Source organism: Macaca mulatta, chromosome 17 (assembly GCF_049350105.2).
Source record: "Macaca mulatta isolate MMU2019108-1 chromosome 17, T2T-MMU8v2.0, whole genome shotgun sequence".
In the NCBI taxonomy this organism is placed as follows: domain Eukaryota; kingdom Metazoa; phylum Chordata; class Mammalia; order Primates; family Cercopithecidae; genus Macaca; species Macaca mulatta.
In genome coordinates this window covers 20,378,963-20,399,141 of record NC_133422.1, presented here as the reverse complement: position 1 = coordinate 20,399,141, position 20,179 = coordinate 20,378,963, and the positions used below count along the sequence as shown (strand labels likewise).

Below are 20,179 nucleotides of genomic sequence, written 5' to 3'. Positions count from 1 at the left end.
AGAGAATAAATTTCTGTTAAGAGACCCAGTTTGTAATACTTTGTTGCAGCAGCCGTAACAAACTAATATAGGTCCCAATATTTTATTTGTTTTGAAAATCTAAACCTAGGAAAATTCAGCATTTGAAATTTTACTATTTCTTTAAAAGGTAGGGAACCAGTTCTCTGGAATGAATTGTAGAATGTGTGGTTATAGAGTTCTTAGGTTTTTGATGACTCATACTTTAGCCAGTTACTAGTCAATCCAGTTTACAAAGCAGTTTATCACCAGCTCAGATCAGCAGCTGGAGTTTCAGGAGTGTGCATTTTTTTCTATTTATGGTAGTAGAGTGGTAAGAGTCTTTCTAGTCACCTGAGAGGTGTTTCCTAAATGTATTTTGTATATACAGATTCAAGCCTCTTACCTGACTATTCATTTTCTTTTTCTTTCTTTTCTTTCTTTCTTTCTTTTCTTTCTTTCTTTCTTTCTTTCTTTCTTTCTTTCTTTCTTTCTTTCTTTCTTTCTTTCTTTCTTTCTTTCTTTCTTTCTCTTTCTTTTTCTTTCTTTCTCTTTTCTTTCTTTCTCCTTCCTTTCTTTCTTTCGTTCATTCATTCGTTCTTTCTTTCTCTTTCTTTCTTTCTGTCTTTCTTTCTTTTCTTTAAGTCTCACTCTGTCACCCATGCTGGAGTGCAGTGGTGTGATCTTGGCTCACTGCAACCTCCGCCTCGTGGGTTCAAGTGAGTCTCCTACCTCATGCCCCTGAGTAGCTGGGACTATAGGCTCATGCCACCATGCCCAGCTAATTTTTGTATTTTTAGTAGAGATGGGGTTTTACCATGTTGGCCAGGATGGTCTCGATCTCTTGACCTCGTGATCCACCCACCTCGGCCTCCCAAAGTGCTGGGATTACAGGCATGAGCCACTGCGCCCAGCACCTAACTATTCATATTCTTACGAAAATCTGAAGTTGATCTTTTTCTTGTATATGGATTAATAGCACCCCGGGGAAACTAGAGATGAACAGCTTTGAATATACATCCCATTTCAGTGGACTAGAAAAGAATGGACCATGCTTTTCATGATAAGAGCAAGAACCTCAGGAGAAGGCTGCAGGACTAAATTAGGAGTGATCATGGGAAGTGCCCTGCTGACCAAGAGGAACTGGCTATTCCCATAAGAAATTTTATTATAGACTGATTGGTGAAGCCTTGGAAATAATACTGAAAATCATACCTCTACCTTAAACACAGCTCCTTAATTATTCTGGTTTTCTAAACAGAGCCAAGTAAGTATGCCAGCAGAACAAATCTACCATGTTTGAAACTGACTACAATAGTGTATAAGTAAAGGACATGGACCCTGGAGTCCGTTCAAGTTAGTGTTATGATTAGGAGTAGATTATTTCCCTTGCTTCTGGTTTCTCATGTGTAAAATGGATAGTCCAATGTGTCTCCATCATAGCATTTTGTGATGATTAAATAGAGTGATAATTCATGTAAAGCAGTGTGCGAAATGACTGGTGCATATTAAGTACAAAAAATGTTGGCTAATAGCAATGGCAGCAGCTATGTGGCCACAGTGCATGCTACTCCCTCTCCCATTTCAGTGCATGAGAGCGAATAATCTCTTTTTGTGAAATGTGATAAGCTCAGACAGTAGAATCCATGAATTCAAAATATTAACAAAGCAAAACCTGGAAGGGCCTGTGGGATCAACTGGTGCTCTTTATTCATTTAAAGGTTCAGAAAATAAGGTCATGAAATCAGGGTTGGAGAAGGCCCTAGATCTCCTGGTTCCCAGTTTTTCTTTTCTGCTGCATGTTGCTGCCTTCTATATCACAGAACCATGTGTCTCTTTTAATTCTTCTCTCTTTTTTGTTTTTTTCTCTTGAGACAGAGTCTCCTTCACCCAGACCAGAGTGCAGTGGTGTGACCTTGGTTCACTGCAACCTCCGCCTCTCAGGTTCAAGCCATTCCCCTGCCTCACCCTCCTAAGTAGCTGGGATTGCAGGTGCCCGTCACCATGCCTGGCTAAATTTTTATATTTTTTTAGTAAAGACAAGGTTTCACTGTGTTGACCAGGCTGGTCTCGAACTCCTGACCTCAAGTGATCCGCCCGCCTTGGCCTCCCAAAATGCTGGGATTGCAGGCATGAGCCACCACGCCTGGCCACTCTTTTTCTTTTTTTAATCCCAAAGACTTCAAAACCATTCTTAATAAACTTTTTGCTTCAAAAGAAACATTTTTTTTCTCTTGACGTTTGTGTGTTTGAAATTTTTCTTATTAGTTTAAAAATTATTAAATTTAAACTGAATTTATGATTGTTTAAAGCATTTTAGCATATGCCTGACTCTATATTTACTGTGTTATGGAACAAAGAAATTGGTAGCAGTGATTGCCTCTGGGAAGGGCACTGTGGTAGAAGTGACATTGATTATAATGGAGAATTCTGGAGAATACAGTAATTACCGGTTAGTAGAACTGGACAAGGAATAAAGTAGGAACAAGTATCTGTGGTTAACCGAAACTCAAGAACTGTATAGATTCAAAATTTTGGAAGCATCCCTTGTTATGTACACATTAGCACACTCTACCCAAGCTGCAGGAGCCAAATAGATTTGGATAGGGAGGAATACTTTGGTTTCATTTGGGTGAGAACTGCTCCTGTGAATTGCATTTTACACGCCTGTCTCTGACTTATCAGTGGATGAAGTGATGAGCTCTGTTCCTACCTTGTACATAGGGTTTTTGCAGCATAAAAGTGCTTAACTCTGGACTAAACCTTGAGAAGACCAGGAGCTTAATTGAGCTCTTAGAAGAAAAGAAAAGGAAAAGTGTTTTTAACAAATACATGTTCATGCTAGGTGGGATTGCATGTCTACAGTTTACCTGTCAAAAAAGGAAAAGGGAAGGCTAGCTACACTTTGCTTTGGACATTTTATATATTTTCTCTAAGGTGTGTGAAGTGTATTTGTGTGAGTTACAGTATAATTTTTTTCTTTCGTTTTTTTTTTTTTTTTTTGTGACAGGGTTTTGCCACGTTGCCCAGGCTGAAGTGCGGTAGCTATTCACAGATGTGATTGTAGCACAGTATAGCCTTGAACTCCTGGGCTCAAGCCATCCTCCAGTTTCAGCCTTCTAGGTAGCTGGGACTACAGGCACATGCCACCGTGCCTGGCTTCTATAGTATAATTTTTGAGCCTCCTAGTTTCTGTTTTAAAATTTGTTTTACTATTTGAAGAGCCAGTTACTTTTCTAGCTAGCTTCCTCTTTTCTGAAACAGGAAGAAATATTTTGAAATAAAACGATCCAAATGTGTTTCAGGATTATTAACCATAAATTTCAGAACATAGCATTGTCGAAGGCAAGGATATTATCTGTTTAGCACCTATGATATATATTTAATTTGGGTAATTAAATTCTTATGACAGAAGTAATGTCTAACCTCAGTGCGTAGTTCAATAAACATTAATTTCAAAAGATGGAGGCTTAGTTGTAATGAAATCATAAATAATATTTTGAATATAACAGACTTACTTAAGGAAAATAGTAAGGTGCCTGGCATTATATTATCTATGAGCAGGAACTTTTTCTTACATTTGAGAAGATAGCTTGAACCCAGGAGATTTTATTTAATTAACATTTTATTTTTATGTCACTTCTTGGTCCATGCATATCCATTAATGGTATTATTATTATTATTATTATTATTTTTGAGATGGAGTCTCACTCTGTTACCCAGGCTGGAGTGCAGTGGCACAATCTCGGCTCACTGCAGCCTCCACCTCCCAGGTTCAAGTGATTCTCCTGCCTCAGCCTCCCTAGTAGCTGGGATTATAGGCGTGTGCCACCATGGCCCAGCTAATTTTTGTATTTTTAGTAGAGATGGGGTTTCACCATGTTAGCCAGGATGGTCTTGATGTCCTGACCTCGCCATCTGCCCACCTCGGCCTCCCAGAGTGCTGGGATTACAGGCGTGAGTCACTGCGCCTGGCTTTCATTTTTAAATTTTAATGCCATTATTTGGTTTTAATAGACAGAAATTTCCTAATGCCTAGAAGGATTGTAGAGATACAGCCTAACAATCTAAAAATTAAATTGATGGCTAGTATAAAATAGTTTTGAGCAGTATTTAACAAAAGCAAAACTGTGTTAACCCGTTGTTTTCATTTACCTCTTCCTAACCCCTCAGCTTGGCGATCCAGCTATTTTTCCTGCTGTAATTGTGGAACATGTTCCTGGTGCTGATATTCTCAATAGTTATGCCGGTCTAGCCTGTGTGGAAGAGCCCAATGACATGATTACTGAGAGTTCACTGGATGTTGCTGAAGAGGAAATCATAGACGATGATGATGATGACATCACCCTTACAGGTGCGTGTGTCTCCATCCAGTAGGACCTTGCTGCAGCACAGCGTTAGGCAGTGTCCTCATCCTGACTTTGTGGGGCATAAAACGCCCCTAACTTGGTTTTGAACTGTATTACCTTCAGAAGCTAGAGCCCTACATGGAGAAGAAATTTACGTTTTCTGTTTCATCTGCTGGTTTTAGTACTGTTTGTCATCTCCCATTTCTCCTTTCCTAAATATATTGAGATGAATATGACAAAATAAGAGGCATGTAAAAGGAACCAAACCTACTCAATTCATCAAGTCTTCACTGAGCACCTTTTTTTTTTTTTTTTTTTTTTTAAAGAGATGGAGTCTTACTGTATTGCCCAGCCTAGACTTGGACTCCTGGGCTCAAGTGATCCTCCTGCCTCAGCCTCCTGAATAACTGGGACAACAGTCATGCACCACCCCACCCAGCTCACTGAGTACTTTCTTATATGCCTTCCTCCATATTCCTGTGAATAAAATGAATTGTTTTGTAGGGAAAGAGAGAGGAATGTTCTTTTCTTACCACTGCCACAGGAAGCGTAATGGTGGGCCATGACCCAAATGTATGATAAGGTCCTGGTATTTATAGATTTCTTTTCTGGTTCAGTCGGAACTAGCAAGATATTTTAAACTTGAAGATTAGCCTACATAAATGTGAGATTGTAGTAATAATACTTTCATCACTTAGAAACTGGTACATGCTTTCTCTTTCTACTCATTTACATTCCTATATCTTGGCCAGGGGTGTTGTGGATATTTCAGAAAACTATTTGGAAGCAAATATTTGCATCTTTATTCGTAAAAGAAAGTTTATCAGAAATAGGCATGACAAGGTATATCTGTAGATTTCATAGTGGCAAGTACTGGGGCTGCCTTGTTCTCAGCTTTACCTTAGCATATAGCACAATGCCTTAGAACTGAATAATAAGTCTAAATGCAAGTTCTGATCTATTTAGGAAGTTAGCATATGATACAGTAACATTTTAAATCAGGGGAAAGGTAGAATGACTGTATCCATCTGGTGGGGGAGGGGCCCCACTGATAACATTGGTTGTCAATACCTCATCTTTGTATTGTCCTCTGTTTGTGTCACTTCTCACACTGATATAAAGAACTACCTGAGACTGGGTAATATGTATAAAGAAAAGAGGTTTAATTGGCTCATGGTTGTACAGGCTGTACAGGAAGCATGGCTGGGGAGACCTCAGGAAGCTTACAGTCATGGTGGGAGGCGAAGGGGAAGCAGACACATCCTACATCGCTGGAGCAGGAGGAACAGAAAGCAGAAACCACCAGATCTCATGAGAATTCATTCACCATCATGAGAACAGCAAGTGGAAAATCCACCCCCATGATCCAGTCACCTCCCACCAGGCTCCTCCTCCAACATTGGGGTTTAAAATTCAACATGAGATTTGGGCAAGGACAAATGCAAACCATACCACTGTCTTTTTTTTACAAAGCATTTTTTGCATATATTCACATTTTTTGTTCAGAACAAACCAATAAAAGTTTTTTGTTGAATCTAGAGTTACTTCTCCTTTACCAGTAAGGGAATTAGACTAATGAGGTTAGAAGTTTCTATTCATTGCTCTCTGATCTGTTTGTGTAACAGAAGAAACACCACTATGCATGTATCTGGCTTGTAGTTAGTGGGGGTGTAGCAGTGTATTCTGATGTAACTTTTAAAGCCTTAGGGTAAGGCTACAGTCTTTGCAAGTTGAGGACCACTGTCTTTCTGGAAGGAGTATTTCTTCCTAGTTCTAGTCATCAGGGAAGGCATTAGCCCTCAGAGAGGACATTGAATCTAGGAAAGCAGGTATTAGATCTTTAGGAGAAGGAATTGCCTCTTCCCTTCAGTGCGTCACTCCCTTGCATTTAGACCTGAAGACAGCAGATGACAAGATGTAGACAGGTTCTTTCCTAGAAAATAGAACTGATGTGGAGTGGGTCTAGAAGGCAAGCCAGATCTTGAAAACCAGATTCTCTCTTTGCGTTTTTTCTTCCCTTTCCCTTACCTCCCAACTTACCAAAACTTTTTAACTCTTCCATCCTTTTCTGAGCAATGTCATAAAAAAGGGAAGAACCGGCCGGGCGCGGTGGCTCAAGCCTGTAATCCCAGCACTTTGGGAGGCCGAGACGGGCGGATCGCGAGGTCAGGAGATCGAGACCATCCTGGCTAACACGGTGAAACCCCGTCTCTACTGAAAAAATACGAAAAAAAACTAGCCGGGCGAGGTGGCGGGCGCCTGTAGTCCCAGCTACTCAGGAGGCTGAGGCAGGAGAATGGCGTGAACCTGGGAGGCGGAGCTTGCAGTGAGCTGAGATCCAGTCACTGCACTCCAGCCTGGGTGGCAGAGCGAGACTCCGTCTCAAACAAAAAAAAAAAAAAAAAGGGAAGAACCTCGTAATCTTCCTTATTCCGCAGTGGGTACGATGGGTAGCCTTTGAGAAGCTCTAGGGGAAGAAAGAATAAGGATAGGACATTTTTGTTCTTACATGTGTTAGGTGGCACTTCAGATGATGTGTTAGTTTGCTAGGACTGCCATAAGAAAGTACCACAGACTGGTGGCTCAAATGAGACATTGATTTTCTCACAGTTCTGGAAGCTAGAAGTCTGAGATCAAGGTATTGGTAGGGTTAGTTCCTTCTGAGGCTTCTTTCTGGACTTATAGGTGACTGTCTTCCAGTGTCTTCCCATGGTCTTCCCTTTTGTACCTGACTGTGTTCATATTTCATCTTAGAGGGACACTAACCATATTGGATTAGGGCCTACACTAATAACCTCATTTTAACTCAGTTATCTCTTTAAAGACATTCTGAGGTACTGTGGGTTAGCATGTCAACATAGAATTTTGGGGGATACCATTCAGCCAGTAATAGATGATATTAAAGAATTACTGTGGGCTGGGTGGCTGACACCTGTAATCCCAGCACTTTGAGAGGCCGAGGCGGGTGGATCACCTGAGGTTGAGAGTTTGAGACCCGCCTGACCAACATGGAGAAATCCCGTCTCTACTGAAAATACAGAATTAGCCGGGCATGGTGGCGCATGCCTGTAATCCCAGCTACTCCGGAGGCTGAGGCAAGAGAATCTCTTGAATCTGGAAGGCAGACGTTGCGGTTAGCCAAGATCACGCCATTGCACTCCAGCCTGGGCAACAAGAGCGAAACTTTGTCTCAAAAAAAAAAAAAAAAAATTATTGTTAGTATATTTAAGATATGATAGTAGTATTGTGTTAGACATCTTTAGGATACACATGCTGAGGTATTTAGAGATAAAATATGGTATCTTAGATTCCTTCAAAATAATCCTGTACAGAGGGTAAGGACTCGGGGGCAGTGAGTGGGGTATGGTTGAAAGAAGATTGGCTATTTGGTGATAATAGTTGAAGCTGGGAATGGGCACATGGGGATTCATTATATATACTATACTCACAATTTTTTAATTTTGTTTAAAATTTTCATAATAAAAAATTTGACCAGATGCAGTGGCTCACACCTGTAATCCCAGAACTTTGGGAGGCCGAGGAGGGAGGATCACTTGAGCCCAGGAATTCAAGGCCAGTGTGAGCAATATAGCGGGACCCTGTCTCTACAAAAAATTTTAAAAATTAGCTGGGCATGGTGGCCTGAGCCTGTAGTCCTGGCTACTCGGGAGGCTGAGGTGCTAGGATTACTTGAGCCTAGGAGTTTATGGTTGCAGTGAGCTATAATTGAGCCACTGCACTCTGGCCTGGGAGACAGGGTAAGACCTTGTCTCAAAAAAAAAAAGCAAAACCAAAAAGATGTAATGATTTTATGAAATTTGAGGCTTAGATTATATTTTGAGCTGTCATCAAAATACATAAATTGTTTCTTAGTCTTGCCAGAAAAAATTAAACTTGAATTTCATCAAGCCTCCATATATGACTACTCAGTTAGAGGGGGTATAGAAAAACATGTTAAGCTACACAATAGGAATATAGTTGGCAAAATCCAAACTGGGAAATTCTACATGAATAAACAGCCTGATTTCTTCAACAAATAAATTGCAAAGTAAAAAAAGCTAGACAGATGAATGGCAACTCAGAAATGTATCAGTCAATTGCGATATGCAGACTTAATTTGATTTTTTTTAAAAAAAACTGTCTTGTCTTTCCTTGCGCCACCACCATTTATGATTTTTTAACACAATTGGACTTTTGAATGCTGGTTGGCTATTTAATATTAAGGAACTATTGATTTTTTAATTTTTTTTTTTTTTTTTTTTTGGAAACAGAGTCTCGCTCTGTCACCCAGGCTGGAGTGCAGTAGTTCAGTCTCGGCTCACTGCAACCTCCACCTTCTGGGTTCAAGCAGTTCTCCTGTCTCAGTCTCCTGAGTAGTTGGGACTACAGGTGCATGCCACCACACCCAGCTGATTTTTTTTGTATTTTTAATAGAAACGGGGTTTCTCCATGTTGGCCAGTCTCAGACTCCTGACCTCAAGTAATCTGCTTGCCTTGGCCTCCCAGAGTGCAGGATTACAGGAATGAGTCACTGTCCCTGGCCAGGTTTAGTATAATTTTATGTGTTTATAGTTTATATGTATATAAACTAAAATATTAAATGATATATTCTGGTTCTAGAGATAAGCAGTGTATGACGTTCAGAGTAACAGATGTCTTGTGGCTAATTTAATTTTCTCTTTAAATGTGTTGCAGTTGAAGCTTCTTGTCATGACGGGGATGAAACAATTGAAACTATTGAGGCTGCTGAGGCACTCCTCAATATGGATTCTCCTGGCCCTATGCTGGATGAAAAACGAATAAGTGAGTGGTTATGGTTACGATTGTTCATGTTTATGTACTTCGTTAAGTCACTCCTGCCATCTTTCTCTATTAGATAGTAAAATCAAGAGATTAGAAATGATGTTATATATTTTTTGTTACAATCACATTTTAAGGTATAGTAGGAATTGGGATGCCTTTGCAAAAATGTAGAGTTAAAGGTGACATTTTAATTTGAGAATGAAGCCTTTGGGAATAAAAAATATATAATTTATTAGTTACCAAATAGAAGATCATGCAGAATTTCTTCTCCTAACGTATTGATCAGAGTATTCGGGTATCAAGGGCCCAAATGATTATAATTTAGTCATCTCTGTAGTTATTTATCAGCAAATAGGCAATAAGCTATTGAAAATTTTACTAACATCATGGCATAAAATTCACTGCCACATTATTGATCTGCTTTAAATTTCATATTCTCCTTTGGGCTTTTCTGACAATCAAATTCATAAAGTAAATTATTACTAAATCATTCCAAAATATTTATTGAATATTTACTATATTCACAGCAGCAATAATTAGGCAATAACATGAGCTACAAATGAGTAGATATTGTTCCTTTCCTCAAGCTTACAGTTTAATTTTGAAGACAGTTACTTATGTAAATAACTACAAAGCCAAGAATAAAGGCCATGAGTGATAGCAAATTGCTGTAGAAGCAGTGAGTATTCTAGCTGAGAATATCAGAGACTGGCTTCATTAAAGGAGTATTCTGACGTGGGCTGTAAACAATAAGCTTTTAATAGGTAGAAGAGACAAGAATGGTCATTCAAGCTGGAGGGAATAGAGGTAAACATACAGGACACAGATCTGTTAAAAGAAAATGAATGAAATCTTTGAGATCAAGATGTTTTGGTGTGGTTGAAGTGTAAGCTTCATGGTGGGTAGGAAATGAGATTGGAAAGGTAGGTTTGGAACTAGATTACAGAAGTTTTGTAAGGCATGCTGTAGAGATGGGTTGTGCTTATGTTGTTTTTTGTTTTTCCTATGAACTATGGAAAGATATGTCAGGTTTTTTTTTTTCCCCTAATTTTCCAGGTATAAAGTTTTTGTGTAGAGGAGTATGGTCAGGTCAGACTTATGTTTCAGAAAATAACTCTCACAGCAATGTGAATAATCAAGAGGAGAAACGAGACACACTGGTGATAGGAAGTCAAGTAAGAAAGACATTGAAATAGCTCAGCTGCGCCTGGACTGGTTTAGGGTATTTGATTTAGGGAAGAAGAAATTAAAAGCAGGAATAGATTTCAAGATTTTATTTCTACTTTAATCTTCTAGTCATAATAAAAACAAGAAATTTTGTCAATCGTTTTTTACTTATAATACACAGTGGACTATAATTAGTTGATTTTATTTTCATTAGATAATAATATATTCAGTTCACCTGAAGATGACATGGTTGTTGCCCCAGTCACCCATGTATCCGTCACATTAGATGGGATTCCTGAAGTGATGGAAACACAGCAGGTGCAAGAAAAATACGCAGACTCACCGGGAGCCTCATCACCAGAACAGCCTAAGAGGAAAAAAGGTAGGTGGGTTACTTCATTTAGGGCACACAGTCAAGTCTTGATGTAAAATCTAGAGATCGTTTTTATTCTACGTAGTTCTTCCCTACAGCAGTTAAAACTTATGTAAGAAAAATATTGAAGCCTCAAAATGGAAATACGAGGTATTTCTTGGCCAGGCACGGAGATTCATGCCTGTAATCCCAGCACTTTAGGAGGCCGAGGCAAGAAGATTGCTTGAGGCCAGGAGTTTGAGACCAGCCTGGGCAACAAAGCAAGACCTCATCTCTACAAAAAATTTTAAGAATTAGCCGGGCATGGTGGGCACCTGTAGTCCTAGATACTTGGGAGGCCAAGGTGGAGGATCCCTTGAGCTCAGGAGTTACAGGTTTCAGAGAGCTAAGATCATGCCACTGCACTCTAGCCTGGGCAACAGAGTGAGAACCTATCTCTAAGAAATAAAATAAAAGAAAATAAAAAATAAATAAGAAAAAGAGGTATTCCTTCATAGTAGGGTCATTTCTTTTAAAAAAAATTAAATTATTGGGCCAGGTACGGTGGCTCACGCCTTTAATCCCAGCACTTTGGGAAGTGGAGGTGGGCGGATAACCTGAGGTCAGGAGTTTGAGACCAGCCTGGCCAATACGATGAAACCCCGTCTGTACTAAAAATACAAAAATTAGCCAGGTGTGATGGCTGGTGCCTGTAATCCCAGCTACTTGGGAAGCTGAGGCAAGAGAATCACTTGAACCCAGGAGGTGGAGGTTGCAGTGAGCTGAGACCACACCATCGAACTCTAGCCTGGGCAACAAGAGGGAAGCTCCATCTCAAAAAAAAATTATAATAATTAAATTATTTTATACTTTAAAAATGTTTGGTCTATCTTACAGAAAAAGGATTTTCCAACTTTTTAAAGCCTCAGATTTCTATCTAAACCCTTTCATCCTTGGGTAAGAGCTAGTCAGCTTTCTTCCCAGGGGTTATTGTTTGAAAGCCTCCGGTCTGTACCGGTGATTCCAGTATAATCACTGTACTGGTGATTCCAGTATAAGAATCCAGTTGGAAAAAATACAATGGGTTGGAAATCAGCAGGTAAGTAACTGAAGAGGAGTATGTTAGGATGTGTTGAATGGGAATTTTTAATTTTTTGCCAATTAGGACCATACTTGCATTCTAAAGTCTGACACCTTTTCCATTTTATTGCCTTCTGATTCTATTCATGCTTGCTTAGTATTTTGAGTATAATGTCTTGATTAATAGCATCACCCAGTAACCTAAGTTCATGTGACAGTCAGGGAAATTCCAAGAGCCGAAAATGAAGAGGAAAATAAAAATAGTTAACAGGAGCCGACACTGCAGCAGCTCAGAAGGGCTGAGAAGGATATACCAAGGGGTTTTGGTTTTATTGCTTATGTTGAGGCAGAAGCTTAGGTTTCTATGTTGGACTGTGCAAGATGGGGTATTGGACAGAGACCTCCGCATGCAACTGGGACCCTTGAAGGGATATACCCTCTTGGGGGAAAAAAATCCACCCATTGGCGCAGACGGATGTCAAGGAAGCTTGGGTCCCATTCAGCCAGACCTCTGAGTAGAGAAATTCTGGTTTAATTTCTTTTGGGTAAATACTTAGTAGTGGAATGGCTGGATCACATGTTAAGTGTACATTAAATATTTTTCAGAATATTTTCAGAAACATTACTTTCCAAAAAATTTTTTCTTCATGTATTAAGGTGGGGCAATCATAGGACTTGCCTCATTTATTTCCTGTCTCTTGGGGATCACTGACTTTTGTTGATCAATGTCCAATTTCTTCTGTACCATTGTTTCATGCATTTTTTCTGTGTTTTTAATTGTTTCAGGTGGGAAGATAAATCCATGTTGTGTTATTCCATCTTGACTAGAAGAGGAAGTTCCCACCTAGTCTTTTTTAATAGCCTTATTCTTTGACACTGTTTTTTTTTCTTTTGCTTTAAAAACTCTAATCATACTATGTAAAGTTTCTATTTAATGATTCTATTATGTGTGATTCTTAGAGAACTAATCCTAGGGTTTCCTATGTCTGCTGCTTCTCACTCATGAGAAAGTGTCTTCCTCATGTATTCTGTGATACCAAAATGTGAGTTCACCTTCAACAGGGCTTTATCTGAGGAAATCTCGTATGGCCTGGGTTGAATGTATAACCCACCTGAGCAATTCTGTAAGAGCTTCTGCCTGTTGCCCCATAGTTGTTACAGCCCTGGGGCTACGTCTTTGTTAATTGCGTGGCTGGCAATTCCTAATGTCAGTGGTAGTTTAAAATCTAGTTGTAAACCCAGGTTAAGACAGACCCAGGATTCACGGTGTTTATAGAAAAATTTGTACATAAATGGCTGATCTCAACTCACTGCATCTTCCACCTCTTGGGTTCAGGTGATTCTCCTGTCTCTGCCTCCCAGGTAGCTGGGATTAAAGGCACGCGCCACCACACCTGGTTAATTTTTGTATTTTTAGTAGAGACGAGGTTTCACCATGTTGGCCAGGCTGGTCTTGAACTCCTGACCTCAAGTGATCCACCGCCTCGACCTCCCAAGTGCTGGGATTACATGGATGAGCCACCATGCCCGGCCATTTATATACAAATTTTTCTTAAATATGTAGTATTTGTTTACCCAATCAGCAGTTAATGGGATTTGGGTTGTTTCCAATTTGGGGCAGCTACAAATAATGCTGTTAAGAACATTTGTGTGTCTTTTTTTTTTTTTTTTTTTTTGAGATGGAGTCTCGTTCTCTCAAAATAATTGTGCTAGGAGAAGGAAGCCAGAAGAAAAAATATGCTTCTACAGTTTACCCCCAAACAATGTGGGGGTTAGGGGTGTCAACCTCTGCAGCCAAAAATCCATGTAAAACTTTTGACTCCCCAAAAAGTTAACTACTAATAACCAACTGTTGACTGGAAACTGGAAGCCTTATTGGTAACAGTCAGTTAACACATATTTTGTATGTTATATGTATTAAATACTGTATTCTTACAATAAAGTAAGTTAGGGAAGAGAAAATGTAATATTAAGAAAATCATAGGCTGGGCGTGGTGGCTCATGCCTATAATCCCAGCACTTTGGGAGGCCAAGGTGGGCGGATCACTTGAGGTTGGGAGTTTGAGACCAGCCTGACCAACATGCAGAAACCCCGTCTCTACTAAAAATACAAAATGAGCCAGGCCTGGTGGCACATGCCTGTAATCCCAACTACTCGGGAGGCTGAGGCAGGAGAATTGCTTGAACCAGGGAGATGGAGGTTGTGGTGAGCCAAGATCGCACCATTGCACTCCAGTCTGGGTAACAAGAGTGAAACTCCGTCTCAAAAAAAAAAAAAGAAAGAAAGAAAATCATTAAGAAGAGAAAATATATTTACTATTTATTAAGCAGATGTGGATCAATAAAGGTCTTTTTTTTTTTTTTTTTTTTTTTGAGGCAGGGTCTTGCTCTGTCACCCAGGCTGGAGTGCAATGGCAAGATCATAGCTCAGTGCAACTTGGAACTCCTGGGCACAAGTGATCCTCCCACCTCAGCCTCCTGAATAGCTGAGACTACAGGCGAGCCCCACCACACCCAGCTAACCTTTTATTTTTATTTTTGTAGAGATGGGTCTCGCTGTGTTGCCTAGCTTGGTCTTAAACTTCTAGACTCAAGCATTCCTCCTGGTTTGGCCTTCCACAATGCTGGGATTACAGGTGTGAGCCACCCTGCCTGGCCAAAGGTCTTTATGCTTGTTGTGTTTATGTTGGCTAGGCTGAGGAGGGAGGAGGAAAAAAAGAGTTTGGTCTTGCTGTCTCAGGAGTAGCGCAAGTGGAAGGGGAGGCAGGAGACACAGGCACACTTGATGTAACTTTTCTTGAAAAAAGATTCCTATATAAGTGGACCTGTGCAGTTCAAAGCTGTGTTTTGTTTGAGGGTCAGTTTTATATTTATATAAAGCTCTAGAAACTACAAACTAATCTATAATGACAGGAAACAGATGAGTGGTTGCCTGTGGATTGGGCAGGGTGAGGAAGGGCGAGATGTAAGGATTACAAAAGGGCACAAAGTACTTTTGGGGTGATGAATATATTCATTGTTTTGAATGTAGTGGTGGTTTTAGTATACATAGTCACAACTTGTCAAATTATAAACACCAAACATATGTAGTTTATTATAAGTCAGTTATACCTCAACAAAGCTGCTTAAAAAATAAAAGACTAATATTCTACTTAATGTTGAAAAACTATTGGTATGATAAAGAACCAAATGGAATTTATAGAAATAAGAAATGAAATTGGGCCATGCTCAGTGGCTCATGCCTATATTCCTAGCACTTTGGGCGTCTGAGGTGGGCAGATGACCTGAGGTCTGGAATTAGAGAGCAACATGGTGAAACCCAATCTCTACTAACAATACAAAAAAAAAATTAGCCAGGCATGGTGGTACATGCCTGTAATCCCAGCTGCTTGGGAGGCTGAGGCACGAGAATCGCTTGAACCCAGGAGGCGGAGGTTGCAGTGAGCCAAGATCGCACCACTGCATTCCAGCCTGGGCGACACAGTGAGACTCTGTCTCAAAAACAAAAAAATGAAATGAAATTGAAAACATAATGTGTGGATTAAAACATAGACTAGTCACTGCTTAAGAAAGAATTAGCAAACTCCAGTAGATTTGGTGTGAATTAAAAAATATGGAAGAGTTACAGACATGGAGAACTAAATGAAAAGGTCTACATGTTTAATCAAAGTTCCAGAAACAGAGAATATGAAAAGTGAGGAAGAGACAATATTCGAGAGATAGTGACTAAGAATTTTCCAGAATCACATTAATCCTCAGCATTGTAAATCCTGAGTGGGTCAGCTACAATAAATCTAGGCCTAAATGCGTTGTTGGTAAAAATGCAGAACACCAAAGCCCTCTCTCAAGTTCTCCCTGCTCCAAAAAAAAAAAGAAGCAAACCAGGGAGAAACTACACTACTTCAAGAGGACTGATTTTTTTTTTTTTTTAGATTGGCAGTTTAGAAGCTCCCAGGAGAGACTGGAAGAATTAGACATTTTCAAAGAGCTGAGAAGAAATCATTGTCAACCAAAAATTCTATAACCAAGATATAATTCGTCTGAAGCTTTGTACATTGCCACCTTGAATGATTAGGAAGATGTTGGAGAGGATGGATACTGGGTTGGGAGTTTTTACTGGCAGCATCTGTTGTGACTAAAGCTAGTGGAGGAAAGTAGTGGAAATAAAGACGATATCTATTTTTTTTAAGCTGGTATATATTAATAGCATAAAATAAGGTGGGAGTTACTGAAGTCTTGGCTTCTGATACTTGTTATCATGAACACAGCCAGAAGAATCTGTCTCCTGAAGGGTTCTCTGCAGACGTCTGCGGTGATGAAAGTCGGGATACCTGGCTGACTAGCATACATTTGGCAATCTTAGAGACTGAGGAGTGGGCTTTTTGACACTTTCCTTCCTTCCTCTCATTCACCCAAATGACTTCAGAAGCGTTTTCCTATTCCGTTTCTGGGGATAGATTGTCACTGGCCTTGTGATTTTTTTTTTAGCTGTAAAATTCTGCTTTTCTAAGTTATTGTCCTGCCCTATATTGTATTTACTTAGAATTCACCACAGTAATCCAAACCAGAGTGGCAGCCTCAAGGGTAGGAGGTAGTAACTCTTCATTGTTTCTCACCTATAGATTGGCAGTATGTTCAGACAGCATGATCATGATCTAAATCTAAATACAAGGCAGTGGTGCTACTAGGCCGTGGTTCTAGATACTTGGCAAAAGAAGATCACAAATAGGGCTTTAGAATAGTTGATCGACCCCACTCTGAGACTATTGGGATGGACTTATTTAGACATTGATGGCGGGTAAGATAACTATTAAGCTTGTTGTGAATTGAAAGGTACAGAAAAACGAGATGTTTTTAGAAATACACAGAAGGATAGTATTTAACTATGTGGTTCACCAAAATTTTGCCTCACATATTTTCTGTATTTCTAGAGTTTGGGAAGTTTCTTATACTTGAGAACTAACTGTATACAGAAATTATTTAATAGAGAAAAAAGCTAAAAATCCACTTCTCCTACCTTAAAAAGCTGGTATAATCAATAGACAGACAGAGCTATGTGGCTTATTTTTGGAGCGCATGTTCTACCAATGTCAAAAGCATTCTCCGAAAGTTTAAGAAAGTGCTACCAGTATGGGTACTTCAAAGGCAAGCTATAGTATTTTTAATTAACTTCATTTTTACAGATATAAACTGAGGTGTCAGAGGTATCATTTCTTACCTAAGTGTGTTTATGGTTTAACCTGCATTAATGTCCAAGTTTTATTAAAGTTGTTTTCCTTTTAGCAAACAGCATTTTAAGAGACCAGTATATGTGACCCATGTATAAAAACATTTGGCACTTGACCAAATAGCTGAATTGTCCATTTTTTGTCACTTTTGAAGGCAAATATTTATGCAGAGCTGTTTTTATTTCAGGGAGAAAAACGAAACCACCACGACCAGATTCCCCAGCCACTACGCCAAACATATCTGTAAAGAAGAAAAACAAAGATGGAAAGGGTACTACTGTAATTTCCGTGTAATACTTATAGGTCAAGTAACACTCAGATTGCTTTATAGCGCCTGCCTGTTACAACTAGAAACCACCAGCTCTCTTGATATACTGCAATGGATCTTATTGCTGCCACATGCGTATTAGATACATTTGCCAAATTCTTAAAGGAAAACTGATAATAAAGTAGACCAAGAAACTCATTTGAGTGATTTTCACTTACCTGTCCAAATAATCTATTCTTTTCATGTAATAATGAGACTCTTGGAAGAATTTAACCAGGTTAGATTTTCAGTTCATAGGCCCTTTAACATGTTGTCTTGAAATTCAAGCATTTTTATAACTGTTGCCCAAATTTGAAGAAAACTGTTATGGCTGACCTGCTGGCTCTAATCTAAAGAGAACAACTGTTGAAAGGAGAGAGTTCACAAAGAGGCAGAAAAAAATTATCTCAAAGTACTTTCTCCTAATTCATCACAAATCTTATGACAAGATTGCTTTGTTCACATATTTTATATGGGACTAATAAAAAGATCTTTATAGATGCTGAAAAGTATGACCATTATACCACCCATACTAACTAAATTATGTCACCAATACTAACTGAATTATGTAATGTTTTTGTATAAATATGAATGGCACTTCCAAGACTTTTAGTTGTCTTTTATGATGGTCTTTTACATGAAATTTTGGTCATTTAGAAAGAAATTGTTTTTGTTTCAGGAAACACAATTTATCTTTGGGAGTTTTTACTGGCACTGCTCCAGGACAAGGCTACTTGTCCTAAATACATCAAGTGGACCCAGCGAGAGAAAGGCATTTTTAAATTGGTGGATTCTAAAGCAGTGTCCAGGTTGTGGGGGAAGCACAAAAACAAACCTGACATGAATTATGAGACCATGGGAAGAGCACTCAGGTATGCGAAGTTTTGGTATTTTATTGTTAAGAATATCATTTCCTGAATCCTAAAAAAAAATATCAAGCTTAAATTCAGCAAAGCACCAACAGTGGTAATGCAAGTACATAATAAGAGGGTACATTTTCAGTCGGGTGCGGTAGCTCATGCCTGTAATCCCTACACTTTGGGAGGCTGAGGCTGGTGGATTGCTTGAGTTCAGGAGTTTAAGACCAGCCTGGGCAACATGGCAAAACCCTGTCTCTCTTAAAAAATACAAAAAATTAGCCAGACATGGTGATGTGCTCCTGTGGTCCCACCTATTCGGCAGGCTGAGGTGGGAGAATCACCTGAGCCCGGGAGGTTGAGGCTGCAGTGATCGAGATTGCACCACTGAACTCCAGCTTGGGCAACCGGAGTGAGACCCTGTCTCAAAAAAAAAAGAGGGTGCATTCTCAAACATGAATTGCAGGTATGATATGTTAGTTATTATGGTAGAATAAATTAGTGCTTCAAGAGTACTATTAGACATCATGAGAACTTTGAACAAGCGTAACATTTTATTCTTAAGCTCACTTTTAGTTCATTTTTTGGTGACTCTGTCATTTATTTTTCAAGATATGCATGTATTTGAGACAGATTTATTGAAAAGAAGAATGATCTGAATGACTTAGGGGATAGATATAGATATTAAATTTGGCAATCTTAAACTATAATCCTTTAATTACAGTTTTTGGATTTTTTAACATACATTTTTTAGGTTCTTGATTTTATTAAAATAGATGACAAAAAGTTGGATCACTTCTATTGCATATCATTAAGTTTTATACACAAAAGTCAATTACATTTACTGAATCAAATTTAAACTGATACAGTTTGCCTAGTAGGAACATTTCTAGAAAGCTGCGGAGGAGAAACAATTTATTGAGGCTTTTCGTAGTTTTGATGATCTTGGCAAGCTGTCAGAAAGGGGCCGAGTGTGGTGGCTCGCTTCTATAATCCCAGCATTTTGGGAGGCTGAGAAAGAAGCATCGTTTCAGCCTGGGAGTTCCAGACCAGCCTGGGCAACGTGGCAAAACCCAGTCTCTGCAAATGCAAAAATTAGCTGAGTGTGGTAGCATGCGCCTGTGGTCCCAGCTACTTGGGAGGCTGAGGTGGGAAGATTGCTTAAGGCCAGGAGTTCAAGGCTGCAGTGAGCTGTGATCATGCCACTGCACTCCAGCCTGGGCAACAGAGCAAGACTCTGTCTCTAAATAAATAAGTAAATAAATTAGCAGAGAGAGGAAGAAAAATGAAAGACCAGAAGATTTCACATACTCTATCAACAGTCCCCCAATCAGCATTAGTTTTAGATTTAGTTGGTAATAAGAACTTATCTCTATCTGTGCATAAATGTATGTTTATCTTATATGAAATAACTGCCCTTTATTTAGAAATTCTTTTCTCATTAGTTTGATTCAACTTTAAAGTTTTGTTTATGATTAGGGAAATTTGATTTTGTTGAATATTTTAATTGATGTTTGATTGAATAAAATATTGATGAAATTGTCTGCTTTGAATAGGTACTATTACCAAAGGGGTATTCTGGCAAAAGTGGAAGGTCAGCGCCTGGTGTATCAGTTTAAAGAAATGCCAAAAGATCTTATATATATAAATGATGAGGATCCAAGTTCCAGCATAGAGTCTTCAGATCCATCACTATCTTCATCAGCCACTTCAAATAGGAATCAAGCCAGCCGGTCGAGAGTCTCTTCAAGTCCAGGGGTAAAAGGAGGAGCCACTACAGTTCTAAAACCAGGGAATTCTAAAGCTGCAAAACCCAAAGATCCTGTGGAAGTTGCACAGCCGTCGGAAGTTTTGAGGACAGTGCAGCCCACGCAGTCTCCATATCCTACCCAGCTCTTCCGGACTGTTCATGTAGTACAGCCAGTACAGGCTGTCCCAGAGGGAGAAGCAGCTAGAACCAGTACCATGCAGGATGAAACATTAAATTCTTCTGTTCAGAGTATTAGGTGAGAAAACCAAACTACTGATGCTTATCACTT

General features: G+C 39.3%; 1 protein-coding gene across 5 annotated transcripts in view; it reads left to right on the top strand.

The window, feature by feature from the left end:
- The window catches only part of ELF1 (E74 like ETS transcription factor 1), a 114,327-nt gene that overhangs the window by 85,828 nt on the left and 8,320 nt on the right, over nt 1-20,179 (top strand). For all 5 annotated transcript variants that reach the window (XM_077973578.1, XM_077973577.1, XM_015120889.3 and 2 more), the window contains 6 exon segments: nt 4,171-4,351; nt 9,042-9,149; nt 10,531-10,698; nt 17,164-17,247; nt 17,963-18,155; nt 19,697-20,146. In XM_077973578.1, coding sequence (XP_077829704.1) covers nt 4,171-4,351; nt 9,042-9,149; nt 10,531-10,698; nt 17,164-17,247; nt 17,963-18,155; nt 19,697-20,146 — 1,184 coding nt within the window.